Consider the following 27,734-nt stretch of genomic DNA (forward strand, 5'->3'; position numbering starts at 1 on the left):
TGCGAGAAAAAAAGGCATGCAAATAAGAAATAATAATAATAATAGCAATAATAGAACAACCTAAATATGTTTTCTCAAGACTGGTATTAGCTGGTTTTTTAAACCCCCCCCCAGATTTCACCATCTTTTAAAAGACACTTAAAAAAATGTCACAGCAGAAGACAAGCCCTTTGCTGAAGGATGATGCCAAGCGCTGACATTTTATGCAAATTCTGTTTATTATCTCGCAGGCGGCCCGGATACCGGTGCGGCTCGGCCGACCAGCCCATGGCGGCTTCCAAGCGCGCTTTATGCGCAAGGGCCTCTAATGAGCTCTCAGGGGCCACGGCCAGCCCTCCCGTCTCCGGAACGGCACTCGGCAAGCGGCACACTAATTCCGAGGCCGCCATATGTTGCCCAGGAGACCGAAGACGACCCGCCACACTCTGCTGGTCCCCCGTTTTCCCTCCATTTTTTTGTGGACTAGCGAAAAGGTAAATTGCATTATAACGGCCTGGTATTATTCAGGGACAGCTTCGGGCTAAAGGACGTCTGCCATCATATTTGGGGGTGGAAATTTGACCGGGTTATGGCTGCCTGAGCGGGAAGCTCGCTGTACGGCTCTGTAACTGAGGTGATGTGTGTGTGTGTGCGTCACATAATGACTCTACCACGTCCCCTCTCTCCAAAGAAACCATATTTTTATGGCTTTTCATTTCTCTCTGTGTCAAAATCATTACTGCATATCCGTGCAATGATCAAAAAATGATTACAGTGTCTGTAATTTTTTGTTCCTTCCAGTCAGCTTTATTGGCAAGGAAACGTAATCGATATAACAGAAACGTGTCATAAGCAATTTTTCCAGGCTGGCTTTTCCGAGTCTGTCGGTGGCTCTTCGACGCAAACCCTAAGTTTCCAGCAGAACGTCTCCCCCACCTTCTTCACTGAGGCCCTCCACCCACCAGGCAGCCCCCACCTTCTTCACTGAGGCCCTCCACCCACCAGGCAGCCCCCACCTGAAAGCACTTTGTGGTTTTGTATCTCAAGGTCTCTGCGATCAAATGACCAAATGCAACCAAGCCAAGCTCGTATTCTTATTTATTTTATTTTTCGCGACGGCTAGCAGATCATGTCCCACTGTAGCCCGGGCCTCCATGATCGTGGATACCCCCATGACCCTGGGTTGGGGGGGGGGGGGGGCGGGTTTCCGTGCTTCTCGTTCCTGTCGCTTTCTGATGAGGTCCTTCCCCAGCTCCTATCCAACCCCCCATCTTAAACTTAAAAAAATAAACAAATTAACTGGATAACGATCTTATATAATCCATTAGTCGCAAATGGCGTGGTTAACGTGGTTGGAGAAACTCGATACGATAAGAATCACAGAGATACGGTGCTCCCTCCACAACGGAGAGAGGACTGTGAAAATTTGGCTTAAACATCACAATGGCGCCTTATTATCAAATTAGCCCCGGGATTCCCCTCCTATTCCGACACAAACACACATTAGAAAATCGCAGCGGAAAGCCCATTATTATGCTTCGTACAGATGTTTCAGATTACGGGAACACCTTCAACGACGGCTTTGCTCTGTAAAACCCCTGCGTTTTTGAATTTGTACATCCGAATGTTTCCTGGAAAGAGACAAATAACCTGTGGCTTCTGATTTATTAAAGATTATTTTACAAACGAGTGTCATCGCTGTGGGACGTGACGCAAACTCCGGCACCATAATCCCAGGCATGGAAGGAACCAGAAAACACAAGCAGGTCACGAGATTTTCCCCAAAACTTCTCCGCTCCCCTGAAACACTGGCGTGTTCCAAATTTAGTTCCAATTTAGTTATCCATTGTCAGACCACCACCAATGGTTCTGTGGCTCTCGCTTAGGGCTTCAGGGACCGGGGTGCGGGGGGCTGTGGTTTCAGACAGAATAGATTGACTCTATAACTCCGCCGATGGGATCCCGCACCTCAGACGAACTAGGTGACCAGAGATTCATCATTTGTTTTATTCTTTTATTACACAGCTATAGAAGGGGTACAAAATGTGTTGATGCGGTATGACAACTGAACCAGTTAGGCTGCCCCCATACCCACTACAGTTAGACCACTGTAATTCACATCTGCAGGCTTAGATACGACTCAGACGGAGTGACTTGCTAAGCCTTTTTAAGAAATTATGCTACTTGAGATGTCGCTGTGTGTTTTTGCATGAATATTACATTGTTAGGATATTAGTGTGTATTTTGTACGAATATTACCCTGCAGGAATATTATTGTGTGTTTCTGCTTGAACGGTACATTGTTGAACTCGAAACTGAGGATGTTTCTGTGTATTTTTACATGAATATTCCAATGTTTGATGTTACGGTGTATTTTTGCATAAATATTCCACTCTTACGACGGTACTGTGCATTTCTGCATGAATAATACACTGCGTGAATGTTAGAGAGTATATTGTATGAATATTACATCGTCATGATGAGTGTGTACATATTTTTGCAGGGATGTAACATTGTCAGGATGTTACCAGTTATCTCACCGTTAATCCCTCATAGTCCAGCGTTAACCTGTGAGTCACCTCATGAGTTTAATGAATAAAAACAGCTAAACTGATACCGACACAGAACAAAAGCGGCACGACACCAAACGTACAGACGCAGCATCTTAACGGCACGTGGACGTCTACGCTGTGAATATGGGTTCGGTTGCGTGACCAAAGTCTACACTAAGTTAAGGAAGTCTAGGAATACGCAGCGGGGAGAGACCAGCAGCGGAGGAGGAAGACGGAGAAAGCTGGCAGGTGGACTGAGGCCGTGCCAGGCTGGCCCAGGCCGCGCCGCATGGCGGGGGGTGGTGTTCGGGGGAGGGGGGGGGGTGCCCTCGCCAGGAAGCATGGCAAGAGGAGGAAAGATCAAACAACGAGGACTGCGGTGCTCCAGCAATCTGCTCTGCATTAATGTGTGTGCCAAGGAGTGCCCAGACCAGACGCCAGCCGCTGGGGGGGGGGGAGAATCCAAGAGAACCCTCCACCCCCCCAACTCTCAGCAAAACCTAACCCCCAGACTCCAGAGTCTGCCCACGGAACCGCCGGACGGAAGCGGAAACGAGGGATGGGGCAGAGGATGCAGGAGGGTGATGGACCGCCCGCCCGCCCGCCCCCCCCCCCCCCCCCGTCCAGGTCAGGCCGGAACTTCAGTCTTCATTAAACACATGCACTTGGCAGAGGAGGAGGAAGAGGAGGAGGGGCGCAGGCTGCCCAGCTGACAGTTTGGCCGCGGCGATAGCCCAGCCAGGCCCGTATCTGTCAGGACGGGAGTCCGGGCTCCACTGGGCTGTGCACCCAGCCCGCCGGCCCGCTCCAAGAACCCGGCGCCGTATCGGCCCAATAAAAGAAGCAGAAGGCAAATGAGGCGCCGGCTGCCATGTCCCCCTCACAGACAGATGGTGAAATTAGACAATATGCTTTCCAAAATTACCCTGAAATCACATCCCCGCGCGCGTGCCGGGGGTTTGGGCCGGGGGCTGGCAGGCGGGCGGTGAGCCGGGCCTCATTGCCGGTGATTGATACCGGCCGCGCGGGGGTCGCGGGCAAAGCCAGTGGAAGCTTGGCCGGGCAGAATGGGGGCTGAAGGGGGGGCGGGCTCTGTGCAGGCACACATACCAGCCAGCCCCCTTTCTCAAGCACGTCCGCAGGAATCAATTTGTCCTGCGGGATTCTGGGAGAAGTGTCGAAATGGAGGGGGGAGGGGGGAGGGGGGAGATGATAACATTTTTGAAATGCAGATTTTTAAAAAACTTTTCCCAGACAGCATTTATTTTAAAACATTTTCAGTTTCTTTTATAATTTTAAATGTAATCCTGGAAGGGGTTTTCAGGGTCGTACTCCGTACATTTATTATAAGTCTATTTTAATATTTTAATTCAACATGCATATCTAATAGGAGGCTGAGGACAAAAGACGCCTCAGAGGTAAACCAGAAAAAGTCTGATCTGGTACCAGTCCGGCCCAGAATGTGTTGAGACGGAGCAGCTGTCAGATTTGCTCTTGGTGGTTAAGTTGCTGCTTAGCGTGAGATTATCACTGTATCAGTTTTGCAAACATCACAAAGCCCGTCTTTTACATCCATTTTAAAACCTGGTTCCTCTCCTGTCCCCACAATACAGTTCCAGTTATTTTAGTTCCTGTCACATGGTTCTCGTAATGTTGTCATAGGCATTGTTCAATATAGTCTTGCCAAAGGAACTCGCGAATTGGCGCGGCACAGTGGTTAGAGCTGTTGCTTCACATCTCTGAGACCTGGGTTCGAGTCTCTATCAAGGTTCCATGTATGTGGAATTTTGTGCATGTTCTCTCTGTGTCATAGTGGGGTTTCCTTGGGGTTCTCTGCTTTCCACCCCCCAGTCCAAGAACATGCTGAGGTTCATTGGAGTTTGCCTACTGGCAATAGGTGTAAGTCAATGGTGTGTGACTGTGCCCTGTGTTGGGTTGGCAACCCATCCTGGGTTGTTCCTTGCCTTGTGCCTATAGGTTCCAGACCCCCTGAAACCCCGAATAGGACTTTACAGAAAATGATTGGACTCGCAGATATTATCAAAGCCACAATATGGGAAAAGGCATACAAATTCAAAGGCAACACCACTGGTGTCCCCATCCGCAGGATCCTGGGATTCTGCACCAAAATCCTACAATTAAATGTAACTTTTTTTGTGGTGGGGGAGGGGGCAGGAGTTAGAGTCGTATGAAGAAGTCATTTTTCCGGAAAATTCCTCAGTTACGGTCATGCTCCACACAGGCACAAACGAGGCTCTACGCAAACGGACCGGCAGCCGCGCTGCGCTTTAATGACCTGCGATATGAGGGAAGCTTAAAACCAGTGGGAAATAACTAGCTGGTTTAAGGTGAGAAGCTTCTGACAGGTGACAGAAAGTGTGTGTGCTGGGGGGGGGGGTGCAGGCTGGATAGGTTAGACATTCTTAAACATTCCGGAGAAACGCCCCCCTCCGAGGAAAGCCTCAGGTTAGCCTGAAGCATTTAGCAGCCAGGGGGGGCCTGGGCAAGACCCCAGCATTGTAGGGGCAAGCAATGGGGGTGGGGCATAAGACCAGACAGGAGCGGATGTTCTGATTGTCAAAAACTTTTAAAAAATGTACATAATTTCCCACACAGACCTCAATCCTCTAATAACGTGTCTCCTGGAAAAAAATGTACAAGGATTACCTATCTTCAAATCTGCTTTGTATGCAGAAAGTGCCAGAATTATGGAAATGAGCGACTGTTCGAAGAGATGGCGTGCATCAAAAGGGAACCACATTCCGCGCGAGCCGATTAGTCCGGAACATTCCGAGGATCTCCAGTCGTTTATAACTCCTCGTGGAATCCGTAATCGAGATTTCCACACCGAGCGGGAAGTTTGTGGCTTTGACACAAAGGAGCAGCGCGTAATTCTACGGATACTGAGCACGTTTGCGGGAGGGACAGACTGACAGAGACCTCTCCGTGACAAAAAAAGAGGAAAACAAAAGGCCGGCGATCACCCAAACGTAATGAGATATCTGTAGATTTTATTGCGCTTAGAAACGTGAAATTAATTCCTGACACATCACCTATTTTGAAGTTGCATTCGTCCTCGAAACGGAACGACACAGCAGCTTGTGCAGCTGTACCTATTCAACATCCCGTGTTTATTTAAACTAATTGTCTTGTCGGCCTCTGCTAATTATAATGATTATGTTTAATAAAAAGCTTATTGGCTTACTTACTCATTCCATTACAGTAAATATGACATCCAGAAATACAGCTGTCAGTATGTAAAGATGGAGAACCTCTGAAATCAAATGAGGGTAAATTTTACTGTCATGAGGTCTTTGACACTAAAATGGAAAGAGCCTACGTCACCGGTCCTGTGGTGGGAGGAGCTATGCTCAATCTGTTTCCTGAAGCTTCAGAGGGAACCATGGGAATAAACGTGGGCACAGTGTGCTGGAGATCTGAGGGTGCTTCCAGAAGGTCATGGGTTGAAATCCCGTGGCCGGTAGGATAATCATATCGGCAGCGGGCTCTTGAGAAAGGTCCTTAACCACAACTGCCCCAGAGACCTTGGCAGTTTGGACAAAGGCATCTGCTAAATTTAAAGTTGAGGCAGAGCTGTTGTTGTGTCTTACACAGTCTGACACCTGCGATGAAAAGCTGACAGGACTCTTCATGCATTTAGATTCAGTGTAAGAATTCACACTGCACCACATTACATCGATCGGGGTCTTAAATACACCAGATTTGTAATGTTTTGGTTAAGAGAAATAGCCACTGCGTCGATTCATTAATAATGACGACAAAAATCTGAAAACCAGCACCGGTCAAAACTCATGCGGTGCCCTATGCGAGCAATAGCGCCCCCACCAGCTATCTGAGGCGAAGTGCATCTTGCATGCCACATCAGTGCCCCTTCAGGCGATGGCGCCCTAGGCAGCTGCCTATGCTGCCTAATTGGTTTACAGGCACTGCTGAAAATGCCCACCTCACCCGGGATTTGCCGGCCCGTGTGGGTGCGAGGTCCGCGATGACGGCCCCACAGCCGGGCCAGAATTCTGTCTCATACCGGCCTGCTCTGCATCCTGACCACTATTTCATGTTTTTAATAGCCGCCATCTATGCCCAAGCAACTTTGCATGACCTTGCTAGCTGAATTGCAGTGTAAAATTCATTCAGCTTGTGCTATAAAAGGCCAATACATGTTATCTACATTATGATTATAATTAATATTTCCAGGAGACCAGGCCGCATTATTTACGAGGAGGCCCGCGGAAAGCAGCCGTAATAATCTGCTACATATTTTTATTGATCAGTTGATGAATGGCTTTATTGCACCAAAGGGGAGCAGAACCTTTCACTGCCGGATCGGACGAGTCATAATTATTTCGCTGGCTATAATGTCCAATCTTTCATTAGGCCTTTGTTTGTGTGAACCTGAGGTTTGGCGTTCTGGAAAACCCATTACAGGGGCATCCTATTCATACTGTGGTAAATTACAGGCAGACAAAAACACAGATGCATAAGTGTGCACGCACGCACGCACACACACCAGACACACACGTTTGTATTGATATTTTTATGGGGACTCTCCATTCATTTCTATGGGGAAAACTCTAATACGAACAATGACAACCTAACCCCTACCCAGGCCTAACCATTAACTATAAGTAACCAAACAAAATATGAGACTTTTGGTATTTTGATTGTGGTCACAGATTTTTAGAAAATTGAGTTTTCCCTTGTGGAGACTGAAAAAATGGTCCCCGTAACGTTAAAATAACAGGTCTTTATCACGCAATCGGACCCAACAATGTAATATATACATCACTCATACACATACGTAAAGGCACACACATAAATGCACACACACAAATGCACACACAGAAATGCACACACACACACACACTGTGTGTCTTTACATCCCTGGACCTGTAGGGGGCAGGCCGGTGTTGCAGTTATAAGCAGATGACTACAACAAACAAACAAGCAAACAAACACACATCGTTCGGCCGCCTCCGGAGTCAACGTCATCTTCCTAAGGCCTCACCAGCCACTCCCCCACCCCCCCCACCAGTCTATTTGATCTCCAGTCTGGCAAGAATGGCATTTTATTCACCAAAACGTAGTGCAAGGCCCCAACAGATCTTCATAAATATTAATGTCACCATGCAGATATAAGCGATAGACACGCTTTAAGAAAACAGCGCTCGGGCAAGAAGCAATCAGCTTAATTATCGACTCACAAAGTATCTTTAAAGCCCCAATTAATGAATTATTACGTGGGTCTTGGGTAGTTTAATATATGTTTTAAACTGTGAAATGAAACTCATTGTGTCAAAGATTAGCGCTTAATACGATAATTGTTTGATAACTGAATATTACGTACAGTCTTTCAGTATCCTGTCACCATGGCTCAGATTACACCGCGTGATTTCCCATTTTGTAAAAGTTAAACTGAAGTATCCTTATCGCTTGCGTGTGCAATATCTGTTCTGGCAAACCTAATTTTTAAAGAGGCATATTTTTAAAGAAACTACAAGTTGTATCTGGGCTGGGCTGTACCGAGTATCAAACGGCCATGAATCGCTCGCCGTTCCACCCCACAGATAATTGCGGCCTCCCCTTTATAATTTCGCAGAAGGAAAAATCCTTATTCGTCCCTATCTCGCTATTAATCCTCCTAGCAAATCCTTGATTATTTTCCAGCCCTTCCTTCTGATATCGCTGGCTCAGTTCGTCATCTTTGCTCACTCCTCCGCCACACGCCCGCCTCCTCCATCGCGTGTTTTGTTTTTCATTTTAATGAACAGTTGGATTCTTTTATTTCTCCACAAGTGCTGGATTTGCCTTATCACCCCGGTCCCTTTGAGGCTTGCCAATTGGTTTTATCCACGGATGTATCATCTCTTATGATTCCTCTTTTTTTTATCCAGAAAGAAAAAGAACCACTCCGTCAACAAGCCTCTCCGGAATGGGAGATTAGAAACCTCAACATCACCTACCTTCCAGCGCAACTCCCCACTGGTTTCTGTAAAACTCAATTAAACTCGTCCCCGCTGAATTTCACATTACAGTACATTAAACAGGGATTCTTGAAGCATGATGGTAGTTCTCAAGCCTAGCAGCTTGGGGAGACTCTGCTTAAACGTTCCTGTCTTTGGGGTTTTCAGCCTCTAGTTGATGTAAAAAGTTATACAAAGGCAAAAAATATATAAAATATTTTTTATTTCCTTTTCCACAAGAACCTTAATTTATTCACTTACAGGGCCACTACTACATCAAAAAAAGTTAAAGCTGTATGACCTACACAAACAATACTTTCAAATAAAGAGAGAAAAATATTCAACTGCAAATTAAACGCAAATATTATTTGTAAATATATGAATTGTAAATGTGAATCATAAATGTATAAAAATATATGTATGTCCCGTTCATTTCTGCATGAAAGTTAGCAAGCACAGCCAAAACAAATGTGATTGTTTAAAGGAAAATTCCAGTATACTGATGTCAAAGGTTCATGCGGTAAACCAGAGTGTGATAAGTCCAACCAGAATTTAATATAGCCTGTCCATCATTGGGTGATATGGAAAAGAATGCTTCAAAAGGATTATGGGACATCTACACAGTGTGCAACAGGAAATCATCCAGAATTATAAATATCAAGAACATTTCCAAGACTGACTTATTAGTGGTTCTTTTCTGTAGTTTCCATTTATTTTAAGTGAGTGAGCAATGTTACATCTAGAAATAACAAGCCATCTTTGACCCTCACCGTGGGTCAGTGTTCAAGCGCAGCAGGGCTAGATGAAATACAAACTTCCTCTACCAGCAACACAGACAAGGCAGACAGATACATTTATGTAAAGAATATATAACTTTCAGCCTGGCTAGCACCAGAAGAGGGACGATCACTTTCTTGTTTTAACTGTTTCCTGCTCAAAAATCTCTGTTGCACTGGTTACTTGCCATAGATCCATGGTGAAAGATCCCATGAGATCATAGTTAGGAAAAGGGGAAATCAACAAGAAGAGGGATACCCTTTCTTCATGGTGTCTCAGTGCGATACATTTACCTTCTGAAGGAATGGTGACGTCACATTAATAACCGAAACCCTAAAATCATTTTCACAATAACTACAGATCCTGACCTGGCTCTCACATTATTTTCCGTTTTTTAATTTAAGGGGTTCAGTAAGTTAAACTTAACTTAATCTTCTGATTCTGAATGTACTTAATCATGAATTTTACTTAAAAATTTACGTCAAATGAAGGCTCACAAGGCCGTGATGCAAGCTGCCAGCTCTCTTTGAGCAGAGCTTCAGCTTAGGAGTTGTGACACTCCATGACGCTAAAGCTAAACGCTTCCTGTTGGCAGCCTGCTCTCGGCCAATGGGCTCACAGACATGTGCCAGTGACCTCCACTGTCGTCATGACGATGCACGGAGCAAATGGATTAATTCTGAATAAATTATTCTGAGGAGCTATCATTCCAAGGCAACAAATAATAATAAGAATAATAATAATAATAATAATAATAATCTCTGGCAATAGTGTAAAATCCAGAGATGCAAGATCAAGAAAGGAGTGAAGTTATGCCGTGTAATTATACTTGGCAAACTTCAAATTTCTTAGGATATAGTGAATAAACGCTTTGGATTGTGTTTACTAGTGAGCAGAATGGAATATTTTCTGATGATTTGGTGTTTACTCAAACACTGAATAATTCATGACAGAAACCATGAACATATGCTCTAGAAAAAAAGACTGACTTTGCAGGTAGAAAATATATTCAAGATGGACACCTGGAAGAAGTTGCGGTTTTCCTGTCATTGTAGATATGCAGCAAACCAGTACTAGGAATACTTCAAAATACAGATACATTTTTGTACAGCGAATCAATCAGAATATAAATCATCGAAACACCAAAATTCAAAACATTTCAAAAATTGCTTTGTGCAGCACATTGATCTGTCGCTAGAGATTTTTCGTGTTTTTACATGAGCCAGTGAGTTTTCCCAGGTGATGTGTGTACACTTTCGTTGAAGGTGCAGAAAGCATGGTATGGTAAAAACAATAAAAATACATTAATCTAAGATAAAATGGATTGGACAAGAGGGGCATGCTAATTCAGTATTATGAGAAAATATTCGCTTGTATGCTGTCACCCGTTAGCCAGTTAGCTATTCCTGCTAGTAATATCCGAGAAAAGAAACACGAAAACAAGAACTATCGAGAAAATGATAGATTCTCTGCCTGCTCTACAAACAGAGAATAGCGAGGTATACTTTCCTAATTCGTGACATGAAATATTACCTCTGCCGGTCGACAAAGTACACCTGTTAAGATGGCAGGACAGATAGCATCCATCCTTATGGTGTAAGAAACAAACAAACAAACGAAAGCTCCCCGACCTTTGAACCGACACAGGAAGTACAACTGATAAGCCAGTACCAATTTCTTTTCTTTTTTTGAATAGCATTTTTCTCTCCTTGGCCTGAGGTTCACCTTGCTGCGACAGTGCCCTTCTATTAAAGGCAGTAACGGCTGCCAACTTCCCTTAAGGCTCTTTTTTTTATATTTGTCAGTCATGAAAGAAGAGGAAGATGATAAATCTTGTTTCCAAAGCTAAGGGCCTCTATCTCTCCGACAGAATAAAATCCAGTCCGAAACACTACCGTGTGCATTAGGAAGCAGTGGATTTAAGCCTTGTCCGCCCTGATCAAACCAGGATTTATGAAGCATCATAATTCCCGACAACATCCAGCAGCTTATTAATTTAATATATTTTTGTCCGTTCTGTGATATTCCGAGGCTTGACAGTCACTCAAGATAAGCAGAACCTTTCCGACAGGATGGAGTGCATATATATTTCACCGTTCGCACATTCTTCTTGAGCTGAATAGCTTAAGGGGAAACCTCTGCTGCGCTTCCTCCACGATCTGTCGTGCTTTTTGTTTTTATTTTTTTTGTCTTTGCCCTGAACCTCACAATTTCTGGGGAGCACTAAATCCCAGTAGGAGTATCCTATGCCGAGGAGCTGCATGGGGCCCAGTCACGCCACAAAGGCCCTGTGTTTGAGACACAAGAACACTTTGAGTCTGGTGGCAGAGATTTGACTCCTCACCTGTACCACATGAGGGCTCTGTGTTTAACAAACTGATAATTACAATATGAGTACCGCTTTTACTACTGCCTACGATCCCAGCACATTACGCTCCAATACCACTTACACCAGTCCTGCACATTCATTGGATACCCAACCTAGCCTCATGAATGACTGGCTGCATGTACGCCTAACCGTGCGTATGCCTATCCACACATACGCCTATCCACACATACGCCTATCCACACATACGCCTATCCACACATACGCCTATCCACACATACGCCTATCCACACATATGCCTAGCTGCGCGTACGCCTATTCACGCATATGCCTAGCCGCCTGTACACCGCCTGTACGCTGCATGTATGCTGAGCCGCCTGTACGCCGCCTGTATGCCCAGCCGCCTGCATGCCGCCTGCATGCCGCCTGTACGCCACCTGTACGCCCAACCGCCTGTACGCCGCCTGTACGCCACCTGTACGCCCAGCCGCCTGTACGCCCAGCCGCCTGTACGCCCAGCCGCCTGTACGCCACCTGTACGCCACCTGTACGCCCAGCCGCCTGTACGCCACCTGTACGCCTAGCCACCTGTACGCCACCTGTACGCCCAGCCGCCTGTACGCCGCCTGTACGCCACCTGTACGCCCAGCCGCCTGTACGCCACCTGTACGCCACCTGTACGCCACCTGTACGCCTAGCCACCTGTACGCCACCTGTACGCCCAGCCGCCTGTACGCCCAGCCGCCTGTACGCCACCTGTACGCCACCTGTACGCCCAGCCGCCTGTACGCCGCCTGTACGCCCAGCCGCCTGTACGCCGCCTGTACGCCAAGCTGCCTGTACGCCCAGCCGCCTGCATGCCGCCTGTATGTTGCCTGTACGCCTAGCCACCTGTACGCCGCCTGTACGCCCAGCCGCCTGCATGCCGCCTGTATGTTGCCTGTAGGACGCCTGTACGCCTAGCCACCTGTACGCCGCCTGTACGCCAAGCCTCACATACGCCCATCCGACTCCTTGACAGCATGTTTGTAATGTCATTTGCCTCTGACAAAAAGCATCAGCTAAATATATGTAAATATAAAAATAAAATGCATAACTTGAAGCAAGTTACCTTCAACAATTTTTAATCTCTTAATAATAATAATAATAATAATAATATTTATTTACTCAGAAATATATGGATAAATGTGCAGGTGTGTGCCTGTATGTGTCCTACCCCCCCCCCCCCCCCCGTCTAGGGTGCTGACTGGGAAAATCTCCAGGCCCCCCCACAACCCTGATTAGTGGTTAGATGATGAATCTAAGGATAAATATTTAATCTGTTTTTTTGGTACTCGATTGTATCTTGATTTTTAAAATTATTTCCTGCATGTTAAATGATGGATAGATAACACTAATGACTAAGGATAATAGGAGAGATGCTTGCCCCCGGCCTGCGACACGGCGGAGAGCTTCCCCGCTGTCCTGCTGGCATGAACCTCGTACCACCTGCACCAGATGCTGGAAACTCCGGTCCGGAGCGACCCCGGTGCTGCAGGGTTTTAAGGTGCATTTTAATCAGGTTGGACTGTGGGTTCCGTTGGAGCTCCAGCCTAGTGACCCCACCCCGGTCACCGCGGGGGGAGAGCCTGGAGCACGGCATACATAACCAACATGTTGGTGCCACATAGGAAAAGACAGGGAAAACCCCCCTCCCCCAGAAAGCTGCGGAGAGCAAGTCTGCACGCCCACGCGTGAGCTGGGGGCCCGTTTCCGGGTCCCCCGCCCTCCCCCCCCCCACACACACACACACACACATCTCTGCCGGTTACCTGCTGTCTGGTAAACGGGAGGGAAAACCAGCACGGACGGGTAGGATGTAATCTCCGGGAGTTTGTTGATACAGGGAAACACAGAGGGTTCGGGTCAAAGGGATTAAAATGGTGGAGGCGGATGTAAGGAGGACGAGGCTGCGGGAGAAAGGCGTCGGAGCAGCAGGCGAGCAACCCGACAACAGAGAGGAAGCGGGGGATTACAGGGAATATGGCAGGGATTCCTCCCAGAAGGGGAGTGACTCCAAATGGCATCGCAACACAGCATTAGCCTCCGCTATTCAACAATATGCAGGCTTAGGGGGCTAGGCCACCAGAAGAGCTGCTATTTTGGCACAGGGATCGAGGCAGGGGGGGGTGGAGGGGGCTCACTGGTTGCCACGGGTGATTTGAAAAAGGTTCCGACAGGCAGCGGCAGGGAGGGATGCCGCACACCGGTTTGCCCTTGTGCGAAAACTCGGCCGGCTGGCCTGTGCTATCCCGCCTCCTGCAGGCCGCGGACGCGGTTTACGGCGAGCGGTCTGGCAGGCGCGTCGCCGCGGCGAAGCCGCGCAGCGTCTGAGACGCCGATCGGTCCTGGGATGCGAGTACAAACGGCAGCGGTGCATTTAGCTGTTAAGGCCATCGGCATGATCTTACTCTCGCAGCTCATGGGAAGCTTCTCAGCTACAAGTCTCCATGAAAATACAACCCCGTTAAAATAAAAACGCAATGGGGGGGGTTTAGTTTTTACAGCCGTTCCTGATGAATGCAGCAGGAAGTACCCAGTGAAGTGGTATGTTAATGACCCCCGTCATAAAAAACCAAGGCTGTACAATGACAACACATGCTAGTGTTCAGGCTCACTGAGAGCTCCGACACCCCCCCCCCCCCCCCAATGCCTCTGAGCACATACAGAAGCCCCGGTGCCTGCTGCCTCTTGACCAGCGAACCGCTTTCTGCTTCTATGCTGCAGGCGAGGAGGGGGACTCGTCAAGACCGGGCAAGGCCACCCCGCATCACCGCAGCCACCAGCGTGGCAAGTCACACCCCCTCGCTTCATTTAATTTAATCAGCCAATCCGGGGATTCTACTGTCCTTCACTGCAATGTGGCGAAGCGGCGTCGGGGGGTGGGGGGATGGGGAGCTTAAAAGAGCAGGAATTACTGAGATCATTGGGCGAGATTGTCTCCTGAAAATAAAAGATAAGTCCACACAGTGGGTGGTTCCTGGTATGTGCTCAGGGACTGTGCAGTGAGAAAAAGTGATATTGCAGTGATACCACGGTTTAAGAGCCGCGCAGTTATTTTTTTGCAAAGTCAAGTGTACAATCAATAAAATGGATTAGCCGCAAAATTATGTAGCTGTAGAAGGTTATCAGCGGCTTTGCTTGCATGGACACCGAAGAAACCTACAAAACAATTTCGTAACACCTCTACCTATTTCCACTGAGAACATCAGATTTTTCTAAACTGATGTTAGGTGGTCACAATACTGTGAATAAAAAAAAAAAAAAACTCCCTAATTGAACCTGAAAGTGAAGAACGATAAACAGCGCTGAAACGCTACGTGAGAGTAAACATGCTAGCGTAGCTATATCTAGCCATGATCCGTAGCTCTTCGGTAATTGGCCAGTCCCTCTCCTCTTGTCTAAGAGGGAAAAACAGGACCAATGATATCCTGGGAAAATATCCGTCCAGCTTGTTGATCGGAATCACATTAACCTCCCTGATAAAAGCCGCCCCGCTAAGAGCTCCCCGGGACGGCCATCTTTGCCGAGGCGCCTCGCCCGCCTCCCGGTTCCCCTCCCTTCCGTCTGCTGTCCAGTCCGGTCATTTCCCATGGTATGCGGGTTCTAAGGCGAGGTGAACACCTACTTACTATATAAAACGTCACCTGTAGATCTGCTCATGGTCCCACAAACGTCAGGACGCTTTGAGAATGCACAGATACAGTTTAGTGTAACCTATTCATCCGTGCATGTTGAATACAAACCTTCTGTGGCAGGTTTATCGTTTCTAGGGCCCCGCTCTAAATTAATAGCTAGCTAGTAGGGTCAGAAGACCGTAGCTAGTTAGGTGGGCAGCAGAACATGCCGCTTCAGCGTCTCCTAAATACGCAACACAGTTATTTCATATTTAGCGTGGTGGCTGTTTAGGGCCCACGCATGTGTGTGGGTTCAGTGGCGGTAAAAAATAATGTACCTCTAAGTTTAAAAATGACTGGACAGAAAGGAAGCCTCACGCGTCCGGGCATGGCGGTCTGGGTTTGTATGTTCCCTGTGTGTTTGTGCTGGTCTCTTCTGGTCACTGCAGTTTCATCCCACGATAAAATGCGTGCAAAACTAAAAATGTCAAAAGTCTTGTATTTTGTTTGGTTACTTATGGTTAAGGTTAGGGCTGGGTAGGGGTTAAGGTCATTGGGATTAGAATTTCCCCCATAGAAATGATAGAGAGCCCCCACAAAGATATAATTACAAACCTGTGTGTGTGTGTGTGTGTGTGTGTGTGTGTGTGTGTGTGAGAACATGTGGTCTGTGATGGACTGGTACCCCATACAGAGAGTCCCCACCTTGTGTTCTGAGTTTCCTAAGGTCCAAGATCACACAGCCCTGAATCAGGGGTCACAGGAGACGGGAGTGAGGAATGTGCACCTTAAGCAAAGAAGCTCTTTGTGTTTCAGAAGCATGGTGCTACTTCCTGTGAGAGCATCATCTGACCACCCACCCAAGTAATGAAGCCTCCTTCATTTACATTCTCCAGCTGGTCAAAAAAACCTTGCAGTCAAGTAAGTTCAATCACTCTGGATGAAACTGTAGACAGTGCTTCTCAAAAGCCAGAGCAAGTCACAAATATCACACCAGTTTCTCACCTTGACAAAGAGTGAACCTGATGTCGTATCGCTACCATGTCTTTTCACCCTAGAAAAATTCTTTCAAAGCAACCAGAATAATTATTTCTCTGTGATACGCCTTCGAAAACATCACAGTGTCTTATAGGCGACGTGATACTCGGGAAAGAGGACTCTTCAAAGATATACAGTAATCTTGCACACTTTCATTTAAATCAGTTTTTAATGGGACCACTTATCTTTCAGTTAAAGACCGAACATGCTTAGATACTTACACCATGAAAAAAACGAGAAAGCACGGGCCAGGGACAGTGTGGGATTCATCGGTACGATCCGAAGGGACTGCAGGCAGCGAGATGTGAAACCCGACATGTATCGCGTACCTGCACATGCGTAGCTATCTGTCTGTTCAATAAAGTGCTCTGTACACCAAAGGAAAGCAGGAAACTGGAGAGCTGTACTCCTGTCAGGGCCATACTCCTGAGCTTTTTTGGAGTTTCCCACAATCGCTGGCTGGTTTATTATGCTGTGAAGTGCACCAAGAACACTTCAATACTGTCACTATCTATAATGTGTACATGTGTACTCTCTCGATTTATGTGCAAGCTCTATAATACACACCAAATGTGTAGCTTTTGAGAACAGAAGTGACTGCGGTGAAATTAGTGAAGTAAAGAAATTCGGTTGACATATTTGAAAGAAAATGTCAGGTCATCTCGTATCAAGCGAAATATCTAGGTTTTCCCGTTAACAGCGGGACCGCCTTATCCGAGGTGACAGGCTCCTCCTCTCCTGACGTTACACTTCCAGCCAGCTTTAAGTAGTGACGTGTCACCATGCTAAATACCAGCTTCCGCACTGACGGCGCCCAAAAGTCTCAGGGGCCTCGGCACCGTTGCCTTGACAACCAGAACAACTCTCTGTCAGCCGAAAAGCCAAGCTGGGCGCCCCTGACAGCAGATTGACGGGGGCGGGAGGGTGGGGGAGCTAATTTACCCCGGCGGATCGATACGGAGGCATTTCTCGACATCGATTATACAATTATGGTAAGTTAAAACACGGTGGCTGAGCTCGGCTGCCGGCTTTTACAAAAGACACACTCACCGGGGCGGCCAATTTACCTTCAGTGGTTTATGCATGTTGGGAAAATAAGTAAAATGTAGCAGGGCGCAGTGTGGAGAGATTACGGCGCCTAGGCGAGGGCACAATGCGCATGGCCTATTAGCCGAGTCGCAGCACAATAGCGGTATAATTAACCGACGTGACTGGATTCAGCACCAGCCTGACACAGGCCTGCTAAAGCTTTATAAGGCACTCAAACAGATGCATATTCGGAAAGGAACCCGCACAGCCAATCATGCCACCCCCGACCCCCCCCCCCCCCCCCCCCCGGTGAGCTGGGCGGGTGTGAGGACAAGAGGCTGTATTACACTGCAATGGTAACACAGAATTACGCCAGACTGTGGTCCTTGCAGACGAGAAGTTCGTCTTGATGCTGGAGGGGGGGTTTGTATGGGAGGGGAGTCCGCGGATCTGTACAGAAACACACACAGTTTTGTCACACCCATGCCATAGCTAGGTGATCGATGAGGACTCGGCAGGAACAGGAAGAGCGGACATGCACCTTGATCCGCCCCCCCCCCCCCCCGCCCAATTGAATTTTCATAAAATATCAATTATTACCATTACGACCTTCGTAATCTTCAAGGTGATCTGCAGAAGGTCGGTGTGCGCCGTATCTCACACACTGCCCACCTGTCCGAGCAGGCCTGAGGGGGTGCAGCTAATTTTTTTTTTTAAGGGGGCAGGGAGGGGGGGGTACATAGCATGTCAAAATGAGTGGCAATCCCACGCACAAAGCCGTGTCAACCCATGTGAGCATCCCCCCCCCCCCCGCCCCCCAATACAGTCACATGACTCCGCTCACCAGCCGGTACTTAGTCTCTCCAGCCTGACCGCGCACAGTTATCGTGGGGGCTCAGTGCAATCAATTATTGTTGCAGAGAAATCATTAATAATTTCCTAATGAAAACGATTCTGTTGATCTCTTGTATTTTAATTAAACATAATTACACTGCTGCTCAGAGCAGTGGTGGAGACTCCTTTAGGGTACAATTTTGTTTTAATACACTGATAATGAAATTTTACATTGTATTACTTGTTTAGTTATTATTCAGCTGCACTATGTCTCTGTGTTCGAGATAACAGATAATAATGTTAGCACCTCCTATTTCCTAGAGTATTTTATGGGAAGGGCTGGAATTAAACAATTAAATTTGGAAATATCCCCCCAAACCATCATGCATGCACTCTTCCTTTCCCTATGCAGAAATACACAGCTTTGTCCAAAGCCCCCCCCCCCCCCCTCACTTTTTAAAAGCCATGCAAAAAAAAAAAAATTACATTTTGGCATTTGTGGCGACTCCAAAAAAAATTCTAAAAGAAATTCTAAGTCTGAACAAACGTGTTGCTTGATTTCATGGTGGGGGGGGGGCATTCCTACACTTGTAAATGTGCCTGCAATGCTGCATCAGTGGGCCGAAGGGGCTGAAGCTGGGGCTAACCCTATTAGCCAATGATGAGTGTTGATTCGGTGAGTGACAGGGCAGTGGGCCAATCAGCTTTCAGGCTGCAAGTTGGTCTGGATGTAAAGCAGGCATAGGCCCCCACGGATCGGGATGATTCAGGGGCGTGTGAGCCCACATACAACTGACACGTGACATTGGGCTTTTTCTCTGTGGACGATTTATATGTCTGACTACAGCCTAAATAAGAGGCTTAAGCGGTGAAACAAGTGCACTGTAAACTGAAAGGTGTAGTGATGATGTGGAAGGGTCACATCGTCAGGGCAAGGCGACCAGGCCTGATTCACGCCTTCAGTCCTGGCATGGACACACATGAAAATCTGAGTGCCACGCTATTTCATTACCTTTTCCATCGTTACCCATTCGTTCAGCGCTCTTCCCGTTTTTACCAGAAGATGTTAAATAATGACAGGTGTTACATTTTGGTGGTTAGCTAGGAGATGTAACCGACATTATGACAGACGTTTGACAGACGTTGTTTTATCGAAGGATGGGGATTCGTAGCTAAACCTCTGTACGGTTTTCCTACCGCTCGGTGCACAGAAACACGAAACGAAGACAAACCAGAAGCTGTAAGTTAAGCATGAAAGTGTAGCTTCTCACCCCCCCCTGAATACAGTGATACAGGAGTCCAAACGGCTGTGACGTGTAATTACAATGAGCCGCCTGGCAGCCATGTGACCCCCCCCCCCCCCCCAGGGCCGGGGGGAGGACTATGCCGCTCCAGGTGGATTTGCTGATAATGAGCCGGGCCGCGAGTCTGACCGTCAGCTGTCAGCTGCTGCCGACCGGCACGCTACCGAAAAGCGGGCGGTTAACGGCCAGACGGCATCGTGGGGGGGGGCGGCTCAAACCGGCCACGGGACAGCAGGGAGGTCTTAAATGAACCAAAGATGCTTCGTTAAAGAGAAGCGTGACAATAAATTTAACAATAAATTTAATAAGGACTGCTGATGCGGTGGAGCCTGTCCTGGGGTATTATGGGGTATGAGCTGGGGAACACCGTGGATGGGATGTCAGTCTGTAACATTATGGGCAACTCTGATGCTAATTCACTGAAATGTGTGTTTCTGGAGAGTGGGAGCAATGACGGAGTACCCAGAGCAGGGGATAGGACTCGAACCCGCAACCTTGGAGCACTACTGAGGCACAGTGCCAGCCCTGAATTGCACATATTAATTGAACAAAGTACAGAAATTCACCCTGTTGTCCCAGATAATATGTGGAGGATTTTACAAGGAGAATAAAGTCGTATCACAGCAATATACCTCCAATAACCTTGGTAGCTTGATACAGTGCTGAATATTATACTGTAGCGATGGCTGTGAATTATCTCGCACAATTACAATGGCAGATATCGCATATCAGCGATCTCATCCTGGATCGCAGTAACTGCATGGTAGCGCACAAAGATCGCAAGCTCGCTGCCGTCGCATGCCATCCAGGAACAGCAATTTGCCAAGGTGACTATAAACGCATCGGGGGGTGGGGGGGGGGAGGAGAAATAAAAACAGTCGAAGTGTCGGGGAGTAAATATTGAAGGCTTCCCTCGATCGCCCTCGACCACACGCAGAGAGGCGCGCGCGTGCCGTCTTCCCAGCCAGGAAGCCTTCCGGAAGCATCTGCACATCGGCGTCCCGCAAAGCGTCCAACGGCTTCTCGGCTGCCAGACCCACAGCCGACGGGGGGGAGGAGCGGCCTGCACAAACGAGCTCCCACCAGGTGGCGCACTAATTGGTTGACAGGAGTCTTCAAACTCCCCCCCACCCACGTGGTCAGCACCGTGATACCGCGACATGAGCCTTGAGGCCTGTTAGAGAACTGCCCAGCATAGCGTCCCGTGGTGGCAAGGCCCAGAATGGTAACCGGGGGTCGCTTAAATGGTCACATGACAATCGGAAGCCACGCCCACAAAAGATTATGCTCCAAACACCACTGGTCCTGATATTCAGTTATTAGCCTTTTTTTGTTTCATACGTTTTCTCTCCCGGTTAAAAGATTAGAAGATTTTCGAGAACTGCATAATCTTCTTTAACAGCTTATCAAAACTTTAATGATTTGGTGATAAAAAGCACAAAGTTAAGTAGCCGGTTAAGAGGATAACTCCCCAGTGCAGTCGAGTGATTAGTACTTGAGAATCGGGAGACTCGAAATCCGGGTTGCAAATCCCACAGATGCCACTTATTCATCCGGAGAGTAAGGAACTCCATTTCGTCCTGGAATCTAATCGTGGGTAATCACTCTGAAACTGATAAATGGCGACACCGGAGTCCTCTGCAATCCCAATTTGCATCTGCCTCCTGATCCATAAACAATTGACAGGAAGTGCTCATCACGAGCAATAATGCTGTGGTCATATCTGTTTCTTTGTTGCTTCTTACCTTACAGTGTGGAAATCTTAACCCCACATAAGGAATAACTGGAGAAACAAGGTGATAATTTCATCTTTCATACCCGTGTTTTGGGTCAGGTTATTAAAAATAAAAAAATAATAAAATTCTTAATAATTGTGTAAGCAGGGGCCGGTTTAGTTGTTTCTGGGGCCTCATTCAAAAAAATCACTTTGGGGCCCCTGCCTTCTCCCATCGTAGTGACTGTTTGTGACAAGCAGGGGGCTCCCAAGGGGGCCCCACACGAATGCATGGTTTGAGTGTAATGTGACAATATTGGAAGGGGGTGGGGAAACAAAATGACCTGACATAAAAAGGGAGAATGCTGGATTATTGGTGGCTTTGCCGGCGTGGTGCAGGCGAGATAAGGGATTTGAGCACGCTTACCTTTGCTGTACACAACGCAGTTGTTCTTGTTGTCCTCTGCCCCTTGCCAAGTCACATCCAGAAGCCACCGGGGGCCGGAACTCAGCAGCACTGGGACGGAGCACTTGGTCTTCTGCGCGGGGAAAGATAACAGACGCTAATCATTTGCTTATTTTGGTGATTAAAACAACTTTAATAACCGCAAGTTCCGCTCCTCTTCCCCCTCCCCCAAAAGCCATATATGGGTGGTTTCATAAGAGAGGACCCAAGTTCCACCATCCGCCTCCCCAGTGGGGGAGATTTGAGAAGGGCTGGGGGGCGGGGGGGAGGAGGGGGTGGCGAGGGTGTGGTGTAACTGGGGGGAGGCAGGGTTTTGGTAGGGGGGCAGAGGCCCACTGCATGAGCTTGTCCCCGATCTGAATAGCAGAATTATCATCGCGGATTTTGCCCAGTGATACGATATCAGATCTCCGAGATTAGGGAGCATCTCTGGTGGCTGAGAATTATAAAGAGGATGCAGATGACTTTCAGCGAGAAGAAGGCGGTCGTTCAGAAGTGAACTTTAGGCATATTGTACTTCGCTATCGCCGGGATCTCACTATTTCCTGAGACGGGCAGGAAAGAATTTAAAGAATCAGGATCCATTTCAAAGGCCGATTGAGGTTACATTTTTATAATACAGTAGCAAATTATTCTGAATGTGTAACATCATTTTTCTTTTCTGCTCAGGTCAACCACTGGTGCTTTATGTTATTTCTATAAAACGAAAACAGGGCGGGAGGGGTAGGGCAGACAAACGTACCCACACCATATATGGACATCAGGCCAGACCTATCACAGGTTGTTCTATTTTTTATTTTATATTCCATTTTCCCCCAGATAGCATTGTTTTAAACCACATCTCTTTAAGGAGAGAGCTTTTGGAAGCCCATCACCGCCGGGCAAAATGTCACGATTCCCTGGCCGTTACTGTTTAACCCCTGGGTCCGTCTTCATTAGGGCGTAACAGAAACGGGTTCGGGGTTGGGCTACAGTATCAAGACTTCATTTCTTTTTCCATTCGAGATCTCTGCCCACTAGACACCATTCATATCTCTAACACACAGCGAGACGTACTTCTGCAATAAGGCCCAGATGATGACTAGCACTGGTAGGCTGCATTACACCTGGAGAGAGGGCTGTCAAAGCAAGCTAAAACCAGGGTTTATGAAATTACATGTCATGTATGCAAGTATAACTCAGAAACACGCAAGTATATGTGTGTGTGCGTGTGTCTATATCACAGACAAAGACTTTTCATTTAAATAAACCGAACTTTATTTGAATTTGAGTATTTACCATAGATAAATATTATTGTACAAATATTGATATTAAGATATTCAGGAGTATGGTCATATGCATGCTTATGCATACAAGTTTCACGTACAGAGTTAAAAAAAAACTTCTCCATCACAGACTTCATGCTGTTTTTCAAAACAGTACGGACACGTTTTCCATTATGGTATTTCGTTTTGTTTTTCTCAAACATGACACAGGACTTAAACACCGCAGTCGGTGAGGATCCCTCAGCACCGCAGATAACCAGAGCTGACCGGTGCAAATGGCCAGTTAACAATGTAATGCCTAATATCCAGAAAAAATCCCCCCGCATAGCAACCCTCTCGACAGGCTTGACTTTACCCAACAAGGCTGATTACATATAATCCCAGCGAACATCTTCATGGAGACAAAAAGAAGGCTTCGTACCAGCTCACACAAAGGGGCACCGTCGTATAGCACAATTAGGCTACATGTCAAAAAATAAAAGGCATAATCCATGAAGAAGCCGTACTCCCTTTCCAAAGCAGATTGAATATCTCGCGAACAGTGAATTCTGTATTTTACTCTTTTTATTCCATTGCGAGGCTCTTGTCCCCCCCCATCGACAGCAGAATGGAGCCCCCACCCCACCCGGTCATAATTTAAGTCAGCTCCTGTTTCACATCTCAAATTGGCCATACAATAAACTCTTGTATCTTAGCTAACCTGTAAATCGTATACCATTGGCAAAAGGGTAGGGAAGACCACCTGATTGTTGCCATGGCAGCTATCAACACTAAAAATCTGATTAACCCCTTTTCACAGACCAGACTGTAACCATCTCTAGTACAGCTGTACAAATCCACCCTTGTATGGACGGAGCATAATATTTATGAGTAATATTCTGAATGTTAAAGTCCAACTCTGTCTTCACGTTATTAAATAAAATAATGTTGTGGGTTTCATAAATAAATGGATGTATAAATAATCTAGCCATTTTTGTGGTAATTAAGAACCATGTTTTACAGCAATATATTATTATAATATCTCATTTTAATTGTAATATTTATACAAAGTAATAATTGGATATTACCAATATTTAATTATTTTGGTTTTATTCTTTCCTGTTTTGTAATGCAGCATTTTAACCTCTTTATCCTTGATTATAGAACGGGAATACCGGAAACACTGAAAATAACAAAACAAAAACCATACATTTTCACTAAATAATAATATCCATTAAACTGCACCATCATTTTTAAAAGGAAAAATGATGATGCATTTTTATTTCCCAAATGCAGTTACGGAAAGAAAAACGTTTTTTTTTTCCCATCGTGGCGTGGGGTTAAAGAGGGAACGAAAGGCTCAGGGTCAGGGTGTAATCTCCATAAGCAGTGCGTACAAACGTGAAATAAAAAAGAAAATCAACGTTAAATGTATGGTCGACAAGGACAGAGGAAGCCTAGCTGTTCCCACTACACAACATATGGCCAAGCAACACAACCACATTCTTCGGGGGCCCCGGTTACATTCCTTCCCGGTGCAAAATTCAAGAAAAGCCCAGAGACCGCCACCCTCCTTCCAGTCTGCGTTTCATGCCAGATTCCGTCATAAGAACATTGCCCCCTATTGGCTACAAAAAATAAGCGTCGTGCGTCGTTTATTGGTGCGAATCTCCCTGACGGAAGATATAGTCTCAGAGAAGCATCTAACTAAATTCTTAGTAATCTAAATGCCAAGAAGCATCAAAGGAGCTCAAAATAGTAATATATATATATATATATATATATATATATATATATATATATATGCAGAGAAGCTTTTTTCTGCACCTTCTGATAGAGAAATAATTTTCAATAAACAAGTTAGACTCGACTATCAAATCGCTGTACTTTATGTGAGGAGTGCATTGCTACAGCTTTCGCATAAAATACAAAATAGCTCAATATAAAACCTATACTCATATAATATAAATCCATAAACATACATAAACATACAAATGTTAATGTGAAATTGAATTAATTAAAATATTATTTCGTTACATGCAAACAATATCCTGATAGATCTTGCACTAAAAAGAGGCAAATCAAGTAGCTGTACTGTGGTTAAAGCACTTTTCCCCTCCACAGACTGATTTTCGTATCTCTTTTTTTCCACCAGTTCCCTTTTTTCAGTAGCCTCCCAGCCCTCCCCCCCCCCGCCCCCCGCGATGGCTCTGCTACCACCCGACGTGTAAAAGATACAGTGTGAAAACAGTGTAGTCAGCGAGGAAGTGATTACAAACCGATGCTCCAAATTCGCTATAAAATGAAAATCGATATTTCCACAAGTTGCTGCAACATTAACGATAACCTCCATTGATTTTTTTTTTCAAGACTTAGGGCCCCGGAGATAAAATCTAATATAAATTTTCAGCCGCACGGATTTGGATCAGAGCAGAGTTGGCTGAAGATAAGTTGGGTGCACATCTTTGAGAGTTAAGATTTTTTTAAACCCCCCCCCCCCTTTCAGTGGCTGTACTATTTATAATTGGCCCCGTGCAAGCAAAAGCCTCTATCAGGAATCTGTTCTAATTTTTATTACTGAGGAGCTAAAGCCTGTTCCAGATAATTTGGAAATTTCAGGGGAATTCTGATAGAGCTGATGGCACCGCCGGACTGACTCAAGAAAAGCGCTAACCTGTAATAGCCTGTGTGCCTGGGCTGATTAAATGTTGCCATAGATGAAAGACCTGCCATCACCGCAATAAATTAACCAATCACACAAATCCCAAGTCGCTACTAATCCTTCCTTGATACCATGATCCTCTGATCAGCTGAAGGAGGTAAAGAAGAAAGTGGCTTGTGACACTCAGATTTCTAACCCCTGGATTTTGTGTAAACAACCGGCTAATATCACACTGACCGTTTCACAACTGCTGGCTACTCTTAACCCTTAGTGCTCAGGACAGGTCAGACGCTATAAGCTCGTAATGCGCCGATGGGATCCTTGTAGCAAACCGTAATTTGCATTTACCATGAAGAAGTATCACTGCACAAATACTTATATTGAGAAATGAAGGAGTATAGTATGTCGCACGCCTAAGCATCCCTCCCTATTGCAACAAAACATTATAGCGATAACCTCTGACAGCAGTATCAGAAACAACCCCCCCCCCCCCGGGAGAATGTAGCCTGAAGAATATGAAGAAAGCCTGCAGCCACCACCCAAATCGGAAATTACCCGATGTTCCGCCAGTGTGCAGGTGCACTTCGCGGCAAACTTGTAATACTGTAGCTACCCTGCTGTTAGCAGCCATATTGTGCACGGACACACTGGGTGTGCATCCTCCCCCTTCACCCCTAGGTGTGTCCCCGGTGCGGTACGAGGAGAGATGCCATGCTTTCCGTCCGTGCGATCGGCACAGCACCCCGACCAGGGCGAGGTGGCCCTTCCTGTGCGGAGGTGCTGCGGGGTGAATGCGGGACGCAGATCGGGGTATCCGGCACCAAGCATAACGCACTATATACTGATGCACAGCCATTTAACACCTTAACCGCTGCCTGCTCCTCTGAAGCAGAATAATTCACTGTCCTATCTAAAGGCATCACTGTCATTGACTCTCTTCATTTCTTTCCACAGGTGAATCTTGAATATTTTTTTTTCAGCATGAAGGAAAAAAGAAACGGACACGTTTTTATTCTTTATTCATCCACATTTCTTCTAAATTATGGACCGAGTACTCAAAACCCGAATGGTTTCTATAGTATATTGAGGATTATCCTGAAAAATTTGCAGTATGCCGTTATGAAAAATATTTACCTTTACTTTTATTGAAGTGATTCTTTTCTTTAATGAACAACACAACGATACAATAACATATTAGTATTCTGAAATATTTAGCGTGTTACATTACTTTAGATTAAATTGGATTCCAAATGAAAGACACCCAGTTCCGATCTAGCCATATCCTCGTAATAAATTACGCATTAATAGCTAGTTTTCATTGAAGGTAAATGTCTTTTTAAAAACTCCTCAAGCTTAAGAATAAATCATCTTGGTTTCCAGAATCTTCTCTTTGGCGGACCACCGTGCTCCCTGATCGAAATTCTTAACTGATAATGAATGAATGGTTCAGGTTTTGTTTCTGCCTTATTAATACAGTGAGCACCCCGCTGATATAAAAAAAGGTCTGTACCTTTTTCTTTTTTTTGAAGGTCCCGTTCACAACAAAAGCAAACTCATACCTTGATAAAGTCTACTGCAATTAGTTGTTCACCACGATTAAACAAATTGCAAGTGGTCAACTGGAAATTTCATTAAGGTTCAGTCTTTCTGCTTCATTATCGCCTACCACATTAATATTTTCTTAGCCTTGAGGGTAGATGAATTGCGGGGGCCTTTTTTTGGTTAAATGGATGGCCAAAAATGACATTTGGACATAACGGCGACAAGCTTCTTTGTGCGTTTAATACTTAAATGAAAAGAAAAAAAAACATTTGTTAATGCGATTAAATTAAAAGAAAAATGTAAATAGATAAGTTACTAAAATGATAGTACCATTGACACATAGTAATCTATAAGGTCCAGTTTCATTAAGGTGTTTTTCTATATTTTTATTTCTCTCAGATAAAACTAGTGGAGGAAAACGCAATAAGGCAGCACCGAACGGAATCCCTTCACCAGCATCTGTTATTGGGAGACTAAATAAGAGAAATATGCAAAAATCGCACACTAATTCCCCTCGGAGACAGATCTTGGCTGCCGCCCTGTCATAAATCAGAGAATTTCGATATGAAATGAGGCAAGTTACTCTAATCATTTCTGCATTTCAAATTGGATCACTGGCTCAATCGCCTG

At 46.0% G+C, this 27,734-nt stretch overlaps 1 protein-coding gene across 4 annotated transcripts in view; it reads right to left on the bottom strand.

Moving 5' to 3' along the window:
• Nucleotides 1-27,734, bottom strand: part of zfpm2a (zinc finger protein, FOG family member 2a) — a 119,051-nt gene that overhangs the window by 19,164 nt on the left and 72,153 nt on the right. For all 4 annotated transcript variants that reach the window (XM_023811305.2, XM_023811288.2, XM_023811283.2 and 1 more), the window contains one exon: nt 21,618-21,729. In XM_023811305.2, the coding sequence (XP_023667073.1) occupies nt 21,618-21,729 (112 nt within the window). The remainder of the gene's footprint in view (nt 1-21,617; nt 21,730-27,734) is intronic.

The sequence above is a fragment of the Paramormyrops kingsleyae genome, chromosome 9 (genome assembly GCF_048594095.1).
Source record: "Paramormyrops kingsleyae isolate MSU_618 chromosome 9, PKINGS_0.4, whole genome shotgun sequence".
Classification (NCBI taxonomy): Eukaryota; Metazoa; Chordata; class Actinopteri; order Osteoglossiformes; family Mormyridae; genus Paramormyrops; species Paramormyrops kingsleyae.